Genomic DNA, 18574 nt, shown 5'->3' with positions numbered 1-18574 from the left:
AATTGTTTCATCAAACCATCTCAACGGTCTTATTTATGGAAAAAGAAAAAATCTAAGTCATTGAATATAATTTTTAATTTTGTGGTTTCATAGATGATAAAAGTGAGGTACATATAGTGTATATGTAATCCTCAATATTAGAAAAGTCGTGTTTACCTTCAAAAGATTTTTCTTAAAAGATTTTTATATTTATCGCTAAAAAAAAATTCTATCTTTATTATAAAAAAGTTTCTCTTTTAAATTTTTCTTATGTCGTTATTATCGTCATCATTTTTTCTATTTCTTTTTTTATTCTTCTTTTTTTTCATAAAATTTCTAGAAATACAAAAATAAATAAAAAAGATAAAAGAAAGGAGAAGACATATAGAACGAAAGAGGCCAACAAAAAGATGTAGTAGAAAGAAAAAGATGCTAAAGATTATCGAAAAATGGTTAAAACTTAAAAGTACTTCATTAGATTTTGTTACAAATATTAATTGATCACCCATTATTATTATATGACTATTTGCGGTGAAAATATTGTACATGTAGAAGTTCATGTACAATTACAAACATACTTCTAAGTACAAATTACCAAGGAGTATATCATCATGATATTATGTAATTTTCTAACAATAATATATTTTATTTCAGAATTTTATTCATCACAGAAAGTACACATACAAAAAACTATGAAAAGACGACCAAATGAAAATTACATCTTTAATTTTGGTAATATGAAGTGCCAAAAAGAAAAAAGCAATATCATCAATCTACTTTTTGCCATTTGTCAATAAAAAACTAAGAATGTGATACGGTATTCTTGTCATGACTTGTTCTCAGCATGCTGAGGGCCATCTTTTGTAGGGATCATTGAATGTATTGGTATTGCCAGGTCGTGAGAAAACCATCTACATGCATGGTACAAAATTGAAAACCAATTAAATTTACTTGATCCAACTATAATTCTATGGAACATATTCAAATTATGATTAATGTTATTCCTTAATCCTTATTAATGAACCCTATTTTTGTTAATAAGTAGTATTAGGCGTATAAATTTCACCCACATAAATATCACTTTAATTAAAGAAGACACAATCTATTATTTCTTTCAAGATAGGTGTAGATTTATTGTATAGTATTCCACGAACTAAAGACCCATAAGTGAATATCTCCCTTGGTGTGGGCTTATTGGGATAATTAAGGATCCCTAATTCAAGTTGAAAGATTGAAAGTTTGGTCACAAGATACGAGATTTAATTTCGATATATAACGGGATGTTTTGATTAACTATGTGAGTAATTATGCCTTGTGTATAATAGATTCTTATTACCAGATTAAGTTTATCATAATACATCATACTATTCTCTATAGTACTTGACTAGCAATATAGTACCTGATAATCTCCAAGTGTTCGTGACTTAAATCCTGCAGCACAATAATCAAAATAGTATTCCCATGTCCTAATAAACTTTTCATCGAACCCAAGAGCCAAAATTTCACTGACAGAACAAAAAAAATTTAAATAAACGTTAGTATAAGAATTAATAGAAGAAGAAGAAAAAAAATTATAAATAACAAATTTCAATAATTAGCTACTGCATAGTGTAAGTATTAACTTCAATCTAATTATGTTCCAACGAAGAAATTAATAACATGCCTTTGTTTTGCCAAGAAATTCTTTCTCCAACACCTTAATGTTTGATGGTAATCAATTCCAATATTCTCGACATGCTCCACACTACATTCAAGAATGCCCATTTCATCATTAATAAAAGAGAAAAATGAAGGGATGGTCAAGGTAATTAAAGTCATATTTAATATATAAATTGTACCATAATTTTGATGTAGCTGCCATGGCTGATGTTATCCTACTTAGGGAGGGTAGGCATCCCCCTGGAAAAATATATTCCTTTATAAACCCAGCACTACGCCTGTACTCATCATAAGACTCATCTGGGAGCGATATGAACTATGGAGTAAAATAACCATCTTTAAAAGTTAGTACAAATTTAATTATCAAATTTTATAGAAGTATTAGTAACTAATAAGTATTTACATCCTTGTATGTACTCTAAAAAGTTTTATAACCGAAGAATTGCAAAAAAAAAAGGTTATACCTGCAGAACTAGAAGCCCATCATCTGCTAATACTGATTCGCAACAACTGAAGAACTCCTCCATGTATTCATGACCAACTGCTTCTATCATTTCACTAAAATACCATACTACATATATTATGCAATATTTTTAAAAATAATGCTTTTCTATGTGGTTTTGTAGAGTTAAAATGAATATTTTCTCACATGGATATAATTCTATCATATTTGAATGTCTTTGGGAGTTGGCGATAGTCGCACAAAAGAAATTTGATATGATCCTGAAATCATGAATTCACAAATGTTAGCATGAATAATAATAATCATTTAAAAATATCAATTATGAAATGGAACAACTAAAGAAGTATTTTTTTCTAACATTGACATACTTCATTTGGCTTGTTTCTTCATTTTACCATGTTATATTAAGAAATTGATGAAATCATGTTATCTTTTATTTACCTGTAGTCCAGCATCTCTAACTATTTCTTCTGAAAATTTCAATTGTTCCTTAGACAAAGTGATGCCGGTGTATTTGCAACCGGTTTGTTTGACGACTTCAATCGCAAAACCTCCCCATCCACATCCGATATCAAGAATTTCGTGTGTGTTATCTATCCTAGCCTTCATATGTTTTAAGAAAGTTGATATTGTAAGGCTATCTACAAGTTATCAACCAAAAGACATTGATAAAATAACATTCAAAGGTACTCACTTTTTCAATGAGAAGAGATATTTTTCTCATTTGTGCATCTTTCAAATCTTCATCTTCATTCTGTATTAGATATCAAATAGACAAATAAGAAAAAATGTGAACAACGGGCTATAACAGAAATTGAAGACAAATCTTTTAAAATAAAGTTGGCCTCAAGTAACAGAAAGTCGTCGCCTTGCCTTGAATACTGCACATGAATATGTCATTGTTTCATCCAAGAATAGTGCAAACAATTCATTGCTCTTGAAACAAACCAATGAATAAGTGTAAGGCAAAAATATTAAAGGCCAACGTAATAGAAAATAGACACTTGAGATATATTATGAGAACAAGATAAAATAAAAGGAAAATAATAAATAATTCCACTAGCACTTCTTTGTCAAATAATGATTGTGCATCTCGTTTAGAATAACCTCAATAAAACTTGTAACATTGGTAGTTAATAATCTTATACCAGATCATAGTGTCTAGAGATGTTGCGACGAGCTTGTCTAAGAGAATTTTTCCTAAAGTAATGCTTAAAGAAGAACTTTGCAGATGTTAAACCAGCTGTAAAAAAAATTGGTGTCCACCAACCCCTGAAGACATAAAAAATCAGAAAGGGTTGAAAAAATACAGTTACAATTTCAACACTTCAACACATCATAATCAACTTACCTATTCTTTTTCAATTTTGAGTTTGAAGCATTTGTTGAATCTCTACTTGCTTTGATGAAAATCTGTACCGAAATTTCAAAAACACATGGAAGTAAATACTAAAGTCTTGTACCCACAGTTATGTGTCAAGTATATCCTAATAATGAATATACATACCATAAAAAGATTTAAAAGACCTTCATCTTTATCATCAGGGGAAAAATCTCCATTAATATATGCATCTGCAAGGCCTAAATCAGCTTGCGTCATAATCTGACAAACACAACAAAAAATATTATTTTAGTTTCATACAAAAAGTAGAAATGAAAATCATTAACTTCACTTCATGCTTACAACAAAAGCACATACCTTCCAATAAAATTGGGGACTATGGATTCTCACAACACACTTCAAAGAGTTCTTCGTATTATTTCCTTCAAAAGTAAACATTGTTCCTCCTTCTTCCAATAAACTGTAAACTCCTCAAGACAAGATATAAAGTGAGTTAAGAACTAGAATACAATTGATGCTAAAATCTTCTAGATAACATGATTGTTTCAAGAGAATAGCATTATTTTAAGAAATTGTTGTTCCAATAGTATTATTGTGTATGAATCTGATACTTCCAACTTGAAGTGTAAAAGGAGTATATTTAAAAGGTCTACACACTTTGAGAAGTGAAATTACATTAAACATCCAATAGTGATATAGGAATTTAGGAATCTCGTCACGAAATGACGTGCTCCCAGTTCCTTCCAAGAAGGTTCCATGTGTTTTGGGTTGGTCCCAAGGGAACAACATCTTCCAAGAATGCCATATGCAGCAACCATACCAGCCTAAAATTTTGGAAATGAAATATTTTCACTAAATGAAATTGGCAATTTATATTGGATTTTATTGATGTAGAAAAGAGGCTCGATTGTCTTATCTACGAAAAAGGATTACTTTTCAACAAAAAAAATGTTTGTTTTTTTCTCATTTAAATCAAGTTTGCTTTAAATACCTTCAATCCATCTTCATGAAATCCACAACCTGAAAAGCACAAATATTTGCTTAAATCACATGTGTATTTAATGTTAATCAATATCTTTCAACATAACAATGTTTGTTTGTGAGAAAGAAAATATGATTAGATATGCCCAAGTTATTTCAGCTATCTAGAATTTCACTATACTATTTTTGTGTATGTTCTTTTTGTTTTGTTTAATAATTTAATTAATGTTCAACTATAATTTAACCAAGTCAAGAAGAGACCTTGGTAGGCGCCGCAAAACCAAATTCTTCTTTTTCCTTGAATATTTTCAAGTTCTTGTACAGCTTTGAATGCAGTAACTGATGGAATTGGATGTCCAGTTGACCACTTAAGCAAGGTATTTTTTGGGGTATGGTCTGGATTCAGAGTTACAAGAAAGGGTAATCTTGTTTCACCAATATTCTGCAAATCAGAACATAAGATCAACCAACAAGTTTTATTCATAGTTCACTTCTTAAGTTTGAATCACTTGCCTTCTAGAATACTTCGCTTATGTACAAAGTGCGCACTATATAAATTATTGCTAACCTGAAGAATGTTGAGCCAATATGTCAAACAAGCTGTATTGTTCTGAAATCCAAGAAAATTCATTGCACTCCAAGCTTTTGGGTTTTTAGGCATTAAACTTTTGTCATGATGAAGAAAAATATCACTGCCAATAGAGATCAACAATACTTGTGAGCATCATGATATCCTTTGTTGAATTTGACTACTTTCAAATATAACTATTATAAGCTCCATTGTCATGTTCCCTTTGTGGAAGGTAGTAAAGAGTTAGGATGATTCTACCTATATACATAGTGAAAAGCACCAAGAATTCTTCGCTCATCATATGTCGCTTCATCTCCTAGTAATCTTAAAGTGTCTGGTGCATGTGTTGCAATTATACAGCCTTCGTATGTTTCTCTAGAACCATCTTTGCATTGCACAACACACCCTGCAATAATATTTCTAGACTTGTTACTTAATCAGTCATTATCATCAATGTTTGACAAAAAGGTGTGCATGAATAAATATCAAAAGCTTAATCAGGGAGTGGACAAATCAATCACCTTTTTCTGATGATGAAACCAATTCAACCTCACAATTAGCTATTACTTGAACACCTCTATCAAGAAGCTCTGTTTTGACCTGGTTATTATAACAAATAATTAATTTCAAAATCTTGATTTATAACCTAAACTTAAAACATATCTAGTATAAGTTATACTAAAAATTTCACATAGCATTACAAATGACTACCTTATTAATATAAGTATGCGAGCGACCTTTAATAGTTAGCCACTGTGGTCTTCCAAAGAGCTATAGAGATAAAATAAAAAAAGGATCAAGTGCATAAAAAAAGTCTTTTATTTTATTTAAAAGTAGTTCATTCATTATTGTATAAAATTTGAAACAGAAATGATCTCCTTACTAGCTGAAGATGTTGGAAATTGCGACAGAAAGAGAGAACTGACAAAGCGGGAAAGCTCATAACCCTTTCGAAAGAGCATGGCCATATAGAACCACAAATTGGAATCTGCATGCATTGCATGTTATAATTAATGATCATACACTAAGTCACTTACCAAAGGAATGATATTTATAGAAATCAAAATAATATAATAAGATGGAAATGAACTCACAAGGTAGGCCTTCACAAATAATTCAGAATAACCCTTTGACTTTATGAATTTCTCCAAAGTCTCATTGCGGTCCATATCCAATTCGTTGTCAAACATATCAAGATAGCTACATTTATAATTGGAGAAAAACAGAACAAACTTAGCATTACTCTTATCCATTATTAGTCCCTTGCTAAGTGTATGAAAACGATCGTTGTTATTTATACCCTCACATTAGTGAAAGAATGGACTTAAGCAAAGAAAAAGTGTAGATACAGATAAAGAATAACTTGCCTTATAACATCATCTTTGAACTTAATAATTTCTCTAACCATTTTCCAGAAGTAAGGGTTGATCACATTTTTCTTTTGTGCAAACAGGCTAGAGACCCCATCTCTGCTGCCCCATTCGTAGCCACAGCCACCATCAAGGCTCGCAGCGAATGACATGTTTGATAATTCCATGTCAATTCCGAGATTCTCAAAGAATTCAATCATATTAGGATAAGTTACCTGTTCAATAACCCATGTTACATTATTTTCAACTTTCTATAATCTAATCTATATTAATTTCAAGTAACAGAAATGTCTTTAGCGACTAAAATTTCAACTACATATATTGTTGTAACAAATTCATTTAAATCTTAAATTACTGTTGCTTTTACATAATCGAGGTTGATGAGTAAAGTCCAATAACATAATAGGGTAAACTTTAATTAATTATTTAGTGGGAGTAAATAAATTTTATTACTATGTATTGTTTAAATATCTTTTAAAATCCACTGGGCACCCTAGGCCCATAGCCATAAACGTGAATCCGTCCAATAATAATAATAATAATAATAATAATAATAATAATAATAATAATAATAATAATGCAACATTCCTTCTTGTCTCGGCTATCTCCTTCCTCACTGTTTCGGATAATGTGGCCAAGACTATTTTGTGTGTAAGCATTTTGAGGCATAGCAACAAAATGAGAGAACTAAAGGCAATGGAAGAGTAGTTAATTAATTGTATGTGTAGAGACTTAGAATTACCGGGTTGAAGAGCATGAAACCAAGGTCCAAATCAATACCATCAACATTCACAGTTTTTGCATGGCCTCCCAAATAATCTTCTTTCTCATAAAGAGTCACATTCACTCCCTCTTTGGCCAATGCATACGCAGAAGCCAATCCACTTATTCCACCACCCACCACTGCCACTCTCATCATCTTAATAATACTATATATTATTCAACTATTATTCTTATATAAAATAATAGAACAACCAAATTATTTTATGAGAAAACTTGCATGGACGCCCTATATTTATAGTGGAGCATTTTGTATATGTAAGCACCGGTATCCCTATTCCTATCCATGATACTCTATATTGAGGGATTCACTCAATTCTATACGTACGTGGAACCACTCAATTGTATGTCCACATAGAAATTGAGTGCATAAATTAATAATCAATTTCACTAGAGAATTAAGAGAGGTATAGCCAATAATAAATCAACAAGTATTTTAAGTTATACTCTATATTAATTAATTATTATTAATTATTAATTATTTAAATTTTATTTTTTTATTTTAATTTATTTTTTATTATTTATTACACAAATCCTATTGTTTTTTTAAAAAAGAAGAGTCCAAACTCCAAAAAAAAAAATAAAACATAAAATAAAGAATCGTCCAAATTCTAAAAAAAAGTATACAAAATATAGGAAAAAGAATCATCTAAAACTAATAAAAAGAATAATTCGAAATTTAGGAAAAAGAACGAAACATAAAAAATTAGTTAAAAAAATCATTCAAAACCAAATAAGAAAGAAAAATAAGAAGAGTCGTAGGATGACTGGAAACGACATCTTGGACAGTGTTGCGTGTACGGTGAGAGACTCGTGGTGGCACGTTGTGAGGAGGAAGTCACGGAGGCCACGCATCGCGAGTGGAAGAATCGCCATAGATTGGAATAGTTGATCGCGCATCGCGAATGGAAGACTAGCGGTGGCTGCGTTACAACGGAATGGAGCCACAGCGGTGCAGATGCGTCGGGCCGGCGGTGGGCGACAGTGTCAATGAAAGGAGGACAACAACCGGACGCGTGGAAGAGGTCGCACAACGCGACAAAAGATACGACGGTGGTTGGTGGACGACGGCGTCGAAAATATGTGGAGACGTCGGGTTTGTGAAGAGAGAGATTTGACTATATCTTTTTAAATAAATAAAAAGGGATTAAGTTTTTTATGGATTGTTTTTATTGGGTATTATAAATGTGATTAACATAATGTAAAAAGAAAATTTTTACATTTTGAATTTTAATTTTAAATTTTATTTATTTATAAAATTTAAATTATAATAAAATTCGATTATGTTATTAGCTTGTAAAGGAGATGTTTACTTTTTCTTAATTAATAGTTTAATTTGTTAGGTAAGTAGAACTACTTACAAGTTGCAAGCAAGATTCTCCTGCACTTAGTGCTTGTTTGGACATTATTATTTTGATAAAAAAATATTTTTTTTAATAAAAATAATTTTTTTTATTTTTTAACGTGTTTAATAAATTTTTAGTAATAAAAATAAAAGCATTAAAAAAATAAAAGAAACATCTTTTTTAAAAAGATTTTTTTCTTAAAAAATAATATTTTTTATATAATAAACAAAAAAATATTTTTATATTATTATATCCAAACATAATTGATAAATAAAAAAATCTTTTTATATAAAATACCTAAACATAAAATTACTTTTACCTTTTTATAAAATCAAATTAACTCAAAAAAAAATTTTTTATTCAAAAACTCACACAAACAAACCCTTTCTTTTTGGAAACAAAATGCTTCCTCTCATCAATTAGAGCGTAATTATAAATTCATTAAATTTTGTCAAACTTATAGAAAATAAATAGTTGTACAATAATTAATGCATACACGTTGGACGCTCACTCAACGACAGAACCTATATAATAATAATAATAATAATAAAAAACGATAGAAGCTATATAATAATAATAAAAAAAAACAACGATAGAACCTATATAATAATAATAATAATAATAATAATAATAATAATAATAATAATAAGTCTTGGTTAAGAAAGAAATAAAAAATACGTTAAAAATTCGAAAATTTTATATCTTTAATATATTAGAAAAAAATTATAAAACAAATTCTTTTAATCAACAATTAAAATAGATATCAGTTCGATATACGAAAATTTTTTATTCAATTCATATTTTTGTATCAGAAAACTTTAAATTTATTCTATACTATATTTTATTTTATTGTACACACACACACATATATATATATATATATATATATATATATATATATATTTTCACATAAATATTTTTAAATAATATTTTTCATTAATGATATTGGATAGAAACGTATAAAGACGGGCATGTCAACATGTGCGATGCGCTTTAAAATAATATATAATGATTGAATATTTGATAAACAAATATACATGGATAAGATACATATTAGGCTATGTTTGTAAGTATATATGAAATAAATTAATGTTAGGAGACAAAAAAAATAGACAAAATTTATCTTATTTAACATTCATTAATTATTACAAAATTAATAAATACTAAATAAAATAAGTTATAGTTGTTTTTGACTAATTTTGGTTACCAAATATTTTTAAAAAATTATTAATCAAAAAATTAATACCTACAAAATATTAATAAAGTAAGTATGCATTGGAATGAAAATGTTTAATATAAATGGATACTTTTTTATTTAATATAGAATCTTGTAACTATTAACAAACTTCACTATAATTAATTATTAACCATTGAGAAATAGTATTATTAATATATAACAACTTTATGAATAATGTTGAGAGAATAGAGTAATTTTTCTAAAGAAACAACAACAACAATAAACATTGATTTGTGCAGTAAAAGACAATGAATTGAAAATAATAGCAAATAATTATCTACCTATTGAAATAAGTTTAATAAATGAAAAGCAAAATATACCGTACACAAAACATGTATAAATATTTTGTGAATTATGTCGATCACGTAAAGTCTAATTTATGGATGTGATGCATTATAAATAATTATGAAAGAAAAACAATTACACTCCAAGACCAAATTAAAAAAATTAATTTTTATTAGAAACCAATAATTATATAATTAAAGAAATAAAAAAGTTTTAGATTAATAATATTAAAAGATAACGAAGTTTTAGTTTTTTTCTTAAAGAGATTAACTTTGATTGAAAACAAGTAATACATAATTATTATACAAGATAGTAAAATAGAAAAAAAATACTAATTCTAGAATATATTCTAATGAATTGTAAATAAAATATTCTATCTATAATATTTATATAAATATAAAAGTTTACAGAATTATTAAAAGAATATAATATAAAATCTTATAAATATTGACAAATTTTATTATAATTAACCATTAATTGTTAATAAATCTCATCATTATTAATATATAGTGCTTTCTATATATGACGTTAAGAAGAAAAATATACGAAGAATGATGCATGAACGCGCCCATTAGCGGACAGCCGGACACTAGAATGTTATACGTTTTAAAATTAGTTCCTAAAAACTAAAATATTTTTTAAATTTATTTTTGAAAGATTTTTTTAAATTAAATTGATCCTTTAATGATGATGAATTAATTATATTTTTCTTTTAATTATTTCACTCACAATTTTTGTTAATGATTGAAAATATAAAATATTAACTGATAATATACATGACATATAACATGTTCAATTAGATATTGACTAAATATATTTACAAAAAATTATCAATTTAATCATTAGATTATATTAAGAATAAAATTTTTGTAATTGAGGAAAATGACTAAATTAATAAATTTTTATAAACATATTTAATCAATATTCAGTTAGACATATCAAGTATTATATATGTTATTAATCAACGTTTTATAACATTAATCTTTAAAAAAAATTATTGATAATGGAGTGACTAAAGAACAAATATGATTAATTCATAATTTTTGAAGAATTAATTTGATTGAAAAAATTATTTAAAAAATTTAAAATATTTTATTTTTTAGGGACTTATTTAACTATTAATCCTTTTAGAAAAATATAATAATAATAATCTTTGCTCATGTACTACTTTACTGGTTAACTGTTGATAAAAAGAAATTGAATTCAAATAAAAAATACATTATATTTTTAAATTATTTACTTAAATCTTAAGATTAAAATAATTATCCGTACACCTAATAAAATAAATATTTAATATATTTATTATTCACATTATTTAATATTTTATTATCTACTTATATTTTTTTATTTAAGTTTTAGAAATATTATTGAGTTTTATACCGACAAAATAATAAATATGATTAGTATTGACGAAGGAAATTAGTCACGTGTATATGTATAGAATGAAGGGGCCTGCTACATTAATGAAGAGCACGCCAAAAATTATGACGAAGGAAACTAGTTCCTTGTACTAATATTGTCACGGACATAAAATACCACACGACATAAGATATATAGATAAATAAATTTTAAATTTTTATAAGATATGGAATTACGATATATATAGATAATATAAAATATTTTTTAGATAAATTATAATAATAATTTAAAATTTTTTATTATATAAAATATTTAAAATATTTTTTTAATAATTACTAATATATAATATTTTTAAACTCATTTTAAAAATACATATTAAGAATAAGAATATACATATGTACATGTTAATACATGATAATATTTAAGTGTCAAAATATATCCAGAGAAAATTTTTTTATTTTTTATTAAAATACAATTTCATACAAAAAACATATGTATCGGACGAATATCGATGAGTGTCGTATCCAAAATATATCAGACACACAGACACAGCAAATTAGTAAAATGTTCATGCTTTATAGATATCCAGAGAAAGGAATACCCCAACTTAAGGTATTGAACTTAAGGGTGCATCTATGATGTGGATGGCATAAAACATCCACACCAATTAATCTTGTAACGGCAGCCTAGTTTAAGCAAGTATCTCGCTACATCACCAGTTATTAACTAGCAGAAATTTTGTTTTTGATATGCTTCACCTACGAATTTTAAAATTCTAATTTTTGCGGTTAGAGTCGTTTTGACGAGTTAAAACCGAGTATTGAGAGAGCAAAATATATAATATAATATTATTATTACTTATTTTACCCGCTTTAGTTAAGCCGACGATAAGTTTAATAATATAATAATTGGGCTTAAAAATTTACCGGCATGGATTAATGTCGACACTCTCCGATGAATTTAGCTATGCTAATATGTCATTATATCTTTTATTTTTTTTAAAATAATCACGTTACTAGTATCATTTATACTAGTAGCTCATATATTTACTCTAAAAATGTAATTATTATTACTTAATACATCTAATTTTAGTAATTATCTCCTTAATATATTTTAATAATCAAGGACGGTAATTAACCATCCTCGGGATTCGGGTCGTGCTAATTCAAGCCACCTCCTACTTGTCTCTTTTCTTCGTGTTTGACCTTCAGATATACTTTTCACTTTCTTTCTTTTTTTATGCATGTAATATTGTGAGTGAGAACGAGAGAGAAAAGTCAAAGCTCCATAATTGGTGAATTTTTGAGGCTCGGTCTTTTAGTTCTAAAACTTTAATAAAGATTTTAAACCGATTAAAATATTCATCTCTTTATCAGATTTGCTAAGGAGGTTGCATAGAAATTCAAGGAGCGAGAATCCATTAACTTCATAGTGAGAAAGGAGGGACGTGAGTTAAAGAGTACCTGGAGAAATCGATTTTTGAGAGTTGAAACTGAGAGGTAAGGTTCAAAAATTTATTATGAATTGATTGTGTTTTGATGCTTAGTTGATCATTAAATTGTTTGATATATGAAACAATGTTTACTTGATGTTTTAATATCTCCCAAAAACAAAAAAATATTTGGACGTTGGGCGCCTTCCATAAGAAAAACACATGGATGCTGGGCGCCCAACTATATATAAACAAATCAAGGACATTTGACACCCACTTTTGGAGACACGGTCGCTGGGCACTCCTTCAAGAAATCCCATCATACATATATTCTGGGCATTGGATGCCCCATTGTCAATCCGGAAGGTGCTAGGCGCCAAAAGTTGATGTTAGGCCCTGCGACATGTTTATACTTTTTGCGCTTCGAAGGCGTTGGGCATTGTAAGATCCAAAATCTTTGAAAAGTCTTATTATGATCAAGTCTCAAATTATAGTTATTTATAGCCTTAATTTCAGAAATTATTTTATTAAAGATAATTAAGACAAGTTTTGATTTATTGAATTTGAGATGAGTTATGATTATTATCCAATTTTATAATTATTTGATTATTTTCTATATTTGAATTATAAAGTTGATAGTTATGAAATAATAAGGATTTTGTATGATTTGGATTAGATAAGTAATATTTAGGATAAGTACTTTTTTCGTCCCCAAGGTCTGGGGTCGAAATCAAAATCGTCCCTAACCTTTTTTTCTTATTAAAATCATCCCAACGTTAAAAAACGCTTTAAAATCATCCTTTCTCGAATTTTTGGACCAAAATACCCTCATCATCATCATTCTCCTCTTCACCTTCCTCACCCCACCACCTCCACTGCCACCAACATTACCACCACCACCACCACCACCACCACAGACACAAACACAAACATAAACACCACTCCCTCACCCCACTCCGGTAATGTTTGTAATATTATTTATATATATGTATGTATATATATATATATATATATATATATGGATGTACTCTTTATGAGTTTCTGTAAGTTCAAGCTACTTTTAGGGATGTTTTCATTAGTTTTTATGTTAAATTCACATTTCTGGACTTTACTATGAGTTTGTGTGTTTTTCTGCGATTTCAGATAATTTCTGGTTGAAATTGAGGGACTTGAGCAAAACTCTGAAAAAGGCTGACAAAGGACTGCTGATGCTGTTGGAATCTGACCTCCCTGCACTCGAAATGGATTTTCTGGAGCTACAGAACTCCAAATGGCGCGCTCTCAATGACGTTGGAAAGTAGACATCCAGAGCTTTCCAGCAATATATAATAATCCATACTTTATTCGGAAATCGACGACGTAAATTGGCGTTGAACGCTAAGTACATGCTGTTGTTTGGAGTTAAACGCCAGAAACACGTCATGATCCGAAGTTGAACGCCCAAAACACGTTATAACTTGGAGTTCAACTCTAAGAGAAGCCTCAGCTCGTGGATAGATCAAGCTCAGCCCAAACATACACCAAGTGGGCCCCAGAAGTGGATTTATGCATCAATTACTTACTCATGTAAACCCTAGTAGCTAGTCTAGTATAAATAGGATAAGTTACTATTGTATTAGACATCTTTTGACAGTTTAATCTTTGACTGTTCTAGTCTTTGATCATTCGGTCCTTTGATCATTCAGGGGATTGGCCATTCGGCCATGCCTGAACCTTTCACTTATGTATTTTCAACGGTGGAGTTTCTGCACACCATAGATTAAGGGTGTGGAGCTCTGCTGTACCTCAAGTTTCAATACAATTATTATTACTTTCTATTCAATTCTCTTTTATTCTTATTCCAAGATATACGTTGCACAACACTTTGATGAATGTGATGATCCGTGACACTCATCATCATTCTCACTTATGAACGCGCGTGATTGACAACCACTTCTGTTCTACTCTAGGCCGGGCGCATATCTCTTAGATTCCCCAACAGAATCTTCGTGGTATAAGCTAGATAGATGGCGGCATTCATGGGGATCCGGAAAGTCTAACCTTGTCTGTGGTATTCCGAGTAGGATTCCGGGAATCTGGAAAGTCTAACCTTGTCTGTGGTAGTCCGAGTAAGATTCCGGTATTGAATGACTGTGACGAGCTTCAAACTCCTGAAGGCTGGGCGTGATAACAAACGCAAAAGAATCAATGGATTCTACTCCAACCTGATTGAGAACCGACAGATGATTAGCCGTGCTGTGACAGAGCATTTGGACCATTTTCACTGAGAGGATGGGATGTAGCTATCAACAAGGGTGATGCCTCCAGACAATTAGCCGTGCAGTGACAGCGCATAGGACCATTTTCCCGAGAGGATTAAAAGTAGCCATTGATGATGGTGATGCCCTACATACAACTTGCCATGGAAAGGAGTAAGAAGGATTGGATGAGAGCAATAAGAAAGTAGAGATTCAAAAGGATTCTAGCATCTCCAGACGCCTATCTGAAATTCCACTATTGATTTACATAAGTATTTCTATCCCTTTTTATTTTATTTATCTTTATTTATCCAATCTATTCACATTTGACTTTATGAGTCCACTTAACTGGAATTTACAAGATGACCATAGCTTGCTTCATACCAACAATCTCTGTGGGATCGACCCTTACTCACGTAAGGTTTATTACTTGGACGACCCAGTACACTTGCTGGTTAGTTGAACGAATTTGTGACTTCAAATAGAGCAATTATTAAATTTCATACAAGTACAAAGAATATGGATCACAATTTCGTCCACCAAGTTTTTGGCGCCGTTGCCGGGGATTGTTCGAGTATAGACAACTGACGGTTCATCTTGTTGCTCAAATTAGGTAATTTTTTTTATTTTCTTTTCAAAAAGTTTTCAAAAATCTTTCAAAAATATTTTTTATTATTATTTTCGTTTTTCTAAAGTATATTTTCGAAAAAAATAATAAAAATACAAAAAAATCATAAAATCATAAAAAAACAAAAAATATTTTGTGTTTCTTGTTTGAGTCTTGAGTCAATTTTTAAGTTTGGTGTCAATTGCATGCTTTAAAAAAATTTTTCTTGTATTTTTCGAAAATCCATGCATTCATAGTGTTTTTCATGATCTTCAAGTTGTTCTTGGTAAGTCTTCTTGTTTGATCTTGATGTTTTCTTGTTTTGTGTTGTTTGTTGTTTTTCATATGCATTTTTCGTTTGTTAGAGTCCATGCATTAAAGATTTCTAAGTTTGGTGTCTTGCATGTTTTCTTTGCATTAAAAATTTTTCAAAATTATGTTCTTGATGTTCATCATGATCTCAAAGTGTTCTTGGTGTTCATCTTGACATTCATAGTGTTCTTGCATGCATTATGTGTTTGATCCAAAATTTTCATATTTTGGGTCATTTTTATGTTTTTCTCTCTCATCTTTAAAAATTCAAAAATAAAAAAATTATCTTTTCCTTATTTTTCTCCAAAATTTCGAAATTTTGGGTTGACTTGGTCAAAAAATTTTTAAAATTAGTTGTTTCTTACAAGTCAAGTCAAATTTTCAATTTTAAAAATCTTATCTTTTTAAAATCTTTTTCAAAAATCATATCTTTTTCATTTTTTTTCTATTTTTCAAAAATTTCAAAAATCTTTTTCAAAATATTTTTCAAAATCTTTTTCTTATCTTTATATCATATTTTCGAAAATTAGCTAACAATTAATGTGATTGATTCAAAAATTTGAAGTTTGTTACTTTCTTGTTAAGAAATGTTCAATCTTTAAGTTCTAGAATCTTATCTTGTAGTTTCTTGTTAGTGAAGTAAGTAATTTCAATTTTTGAATTAAATCCTTTTATCTTTTATCTTATCTTTTTCAAAAAATTTATCTTTTTCAAAATTTGATTTCAAAATATCTTATCCAACCTCTTATCTTCTTATCTTTTCAAATTTGATTTTAATATCTTTTTCAACTAACTCTTTGACTTTTTGTTTGTTTCTTATCTTTTTCAAAACTACCTAACTACTCTTCCCTCTCTAATTTTCGAAAATATCTCATCTCTTTTTCAAAAATTCTTTTGTTTTAAATTTTAATTTTAATCTTATCTTATCTCTAATTTTCAAAAATTACTAACTTTTTTTAAAATTATTTTCGAATTTCCTATCTCTTCTCTCTTATTCTATTTAATTATTTAATTACTAACACTTCTCTTCACCTCTCTTCACCTAAATATCCGAACCCACTCTTCTTCATTCTTCTCCCCTTTCTTTTTCTACTAACATAAAGGAATCTCTATACTGTGACATAGAGGATTCCTCTTCTTTTTTTGTTTTTTTCTCTTTCATATGAGCAGGAACAAGGAAAAAGGCACTCTTATTGAAATTGATCCAGAACCTGAAAGGACTCTGAAGAGAAAATTAAGAGAAGCTAAGTTACAACAATCTAAAGGTAACCTTTCAGAAACATTAGAACAAGAGAAGGAGATGGCAGCCGAAAATAATAATAATGCAAGGAGAATGCTTGGTGACTTCACAAAGCCAACATCCAAATTTGATGGAAGAAGCATCTCCATTCCTGCCATTGGAGCCAACAACTTTGAGCTGAAACCTCAGCTAGTTGCCTTAATGCAACAAAACTGCAAGTTTTATGGACTTCCATCTGAAGATCCTTATCAGTTTTTAACTGAGTTCTTGCAAATCTGTGAGACTGTAAAGACGAATGGAGTTGATCCTGAAGTCTATAGACTCATGCTTTTCCCTTTTGCTGTAAGAGACAGAGCTAGAATATGGTTGGATTCACAACCTAAGGATAGCCTGGACTCCTGGGATAAGCTGGTCACTGCCTTCTTGGATAAGTTCTTTCCTCCTCAAAAGCTGAGCAAGCTGAGAGTGGATGTTCAAACCTTCAAACAAAAAGATGGTGAATCCCTCTATGAAGCTTGGGAAAGATACAAGAAGCTGACCAAAAGATGTCCATCTGACATGTTTTCAGAATGGACCATATTAGATATATTCTATTATGGCCTATCTGAATTTTTGAAAATGTCATTGGACCATTCTGCAGGTGGATCTATTCACCTAAAGAAAACGCCTGAAGAGGCTCAAGAACTCATTGACATGGTTACAAACAACCAATTCATGTACACTTCTGAGAGGAATTCCGTGAATAATGGGATACCTCAGAAGAAAGGAGTTCTTGAAATTGATGCTCTAAATGCCATATTGGCTCAGAACAAAGTGTTGACTCAACAGGTCAACATGATCTCTCAAAATCTGAATAGATGGCAACATGCATCCAACAGTACTAAAGAGGCAGCTTCTGAAGAAGCTTATGATCTTGAGAATCCTGCCATGGCAGAGGTTAATTACATGGGTGAACCTTATGGAAACACCTATAACTCATCATGGAGAAATCATCCAAATTTCTCATGGAAGGATCAACAAAAGCCTCAACAAGGCTTTAACAATAGTGGACGTAATAGGCTGAGCATTAGCAAGCCTTTTCCATCATATTCTCAACAACAGACAGAGAATTCTGAACAAAACACTTCTAATTTAGCCAATCTAGTCTCTGATCTGTCAAAGGCCACTTTCAGTTTCATGAGTGAAACAAGGTCCTCCATTAGAAATCTGGAGGCACAAGTGGGCTAGCTGAGTAAGAAAGTCATTGAAACTCCTCCTAGTATTCTCCCAAGCAATACAGAAGAGAATCCAAAAGGAGAGTGCAAAGCCATTGATGTGATCAATGTGGCCGAATGCACAAGGGAGGAGGAGGACGAAAATCCTAGTGAGGAAGAC

The 18574-nt window shown here is 29.7% G+C and overlaps 2 protein-coding genes and 1 non-coding gene across 3 annotated transcripts; all 3 read right to left on the bottom strand.

Annotated features, from left to right (window-relative positions):
* Positions 1-585: 585 nt before the first annotated feature.
* LOC112711326 (uncharacterized) lies at positions 586-5112 on the bottom strand. The gene is made up of 17 exons (XM_025763961.3): positions 4993-5112; positions 4686-4866; positions 4435-4463; positions 4119-4267; positions 3801-3903; positions 3609-3704; positions 3453-3514; positions 3250-3373; positions 2975-3037; positions 2796-2855; positions 2543-2704; positions 2288-2361; positions 2103-2196; positions 1818-1954; positions 1643-1723; positions 1379-1484; positions 586-890 (listed from the first exon to the last, which is right to left on the bottom strand). Exons 1-17 carry the CDS (start codon positions 5083-5085, stop codon positions 819-821), a joined length of 1686 nt encoding a protein of 561 aa, XP_025619746.2. The 5' UTR covers positions 5086-5112; the 3' UTR covers positions 586-818.
* A 137-nt stretch (positions 5113-5249) lies between these two features.
* On the bottom strand, positions 5250-7284 carry LOC140175178 (uncharacterized). Its single transcript, XM_072202116.1, has 7 exons — positions 7108-7284; positions 6363-6580; positions 6090-6195; positions 5879-5983; positions 5707-5766; positions 5517-5595; positions 5250-5401 (listed from the first exon to the last, which is right to left on the bottom strand). Exons 1-7 carry the CDS (start codon positions 7282-7284, stop codon positions 5250-5252), a joined length of 897 nt encoding a protein of 298 aa, XP_072058217.1.
* Positions 7285-17656: 10372 nt separating this feature from the next.
* LOC112713412 (small nucleolar RNA R71) lies at positions 17657-17760 on the bottom strand. The gene has a single exon (XR_003158385.1). It is a non-coding gene; the product is annotated as a small nucleolar RNA R71 (small nucleolar RNA).
* Positions 17761-18574: the final 814 nt, after the last annotated feature.

Source organism: Arachis hypogaea, chromosome 9 (assembly GCF_003086295.3).
Source record: "Arachis hypogaea cultivar Tifrunner chromosome 9, arahy.Tifrunner.gnm2.J5K5, whole genome shotgun sequence".
Classification (NCBI taxonomy): domain Eukaryota; kingdom Viridiplantae; phylum Streptophyta; class Magnoliopsida; order Fabales; family Fabaceae; genus Arachis; species Arachis hypogaea.
The sequence above is the reverse complement of the archived record's forward strand: the minus strand, read 5'-3'. Positions and strand labels throughout refer to the sequence as shown.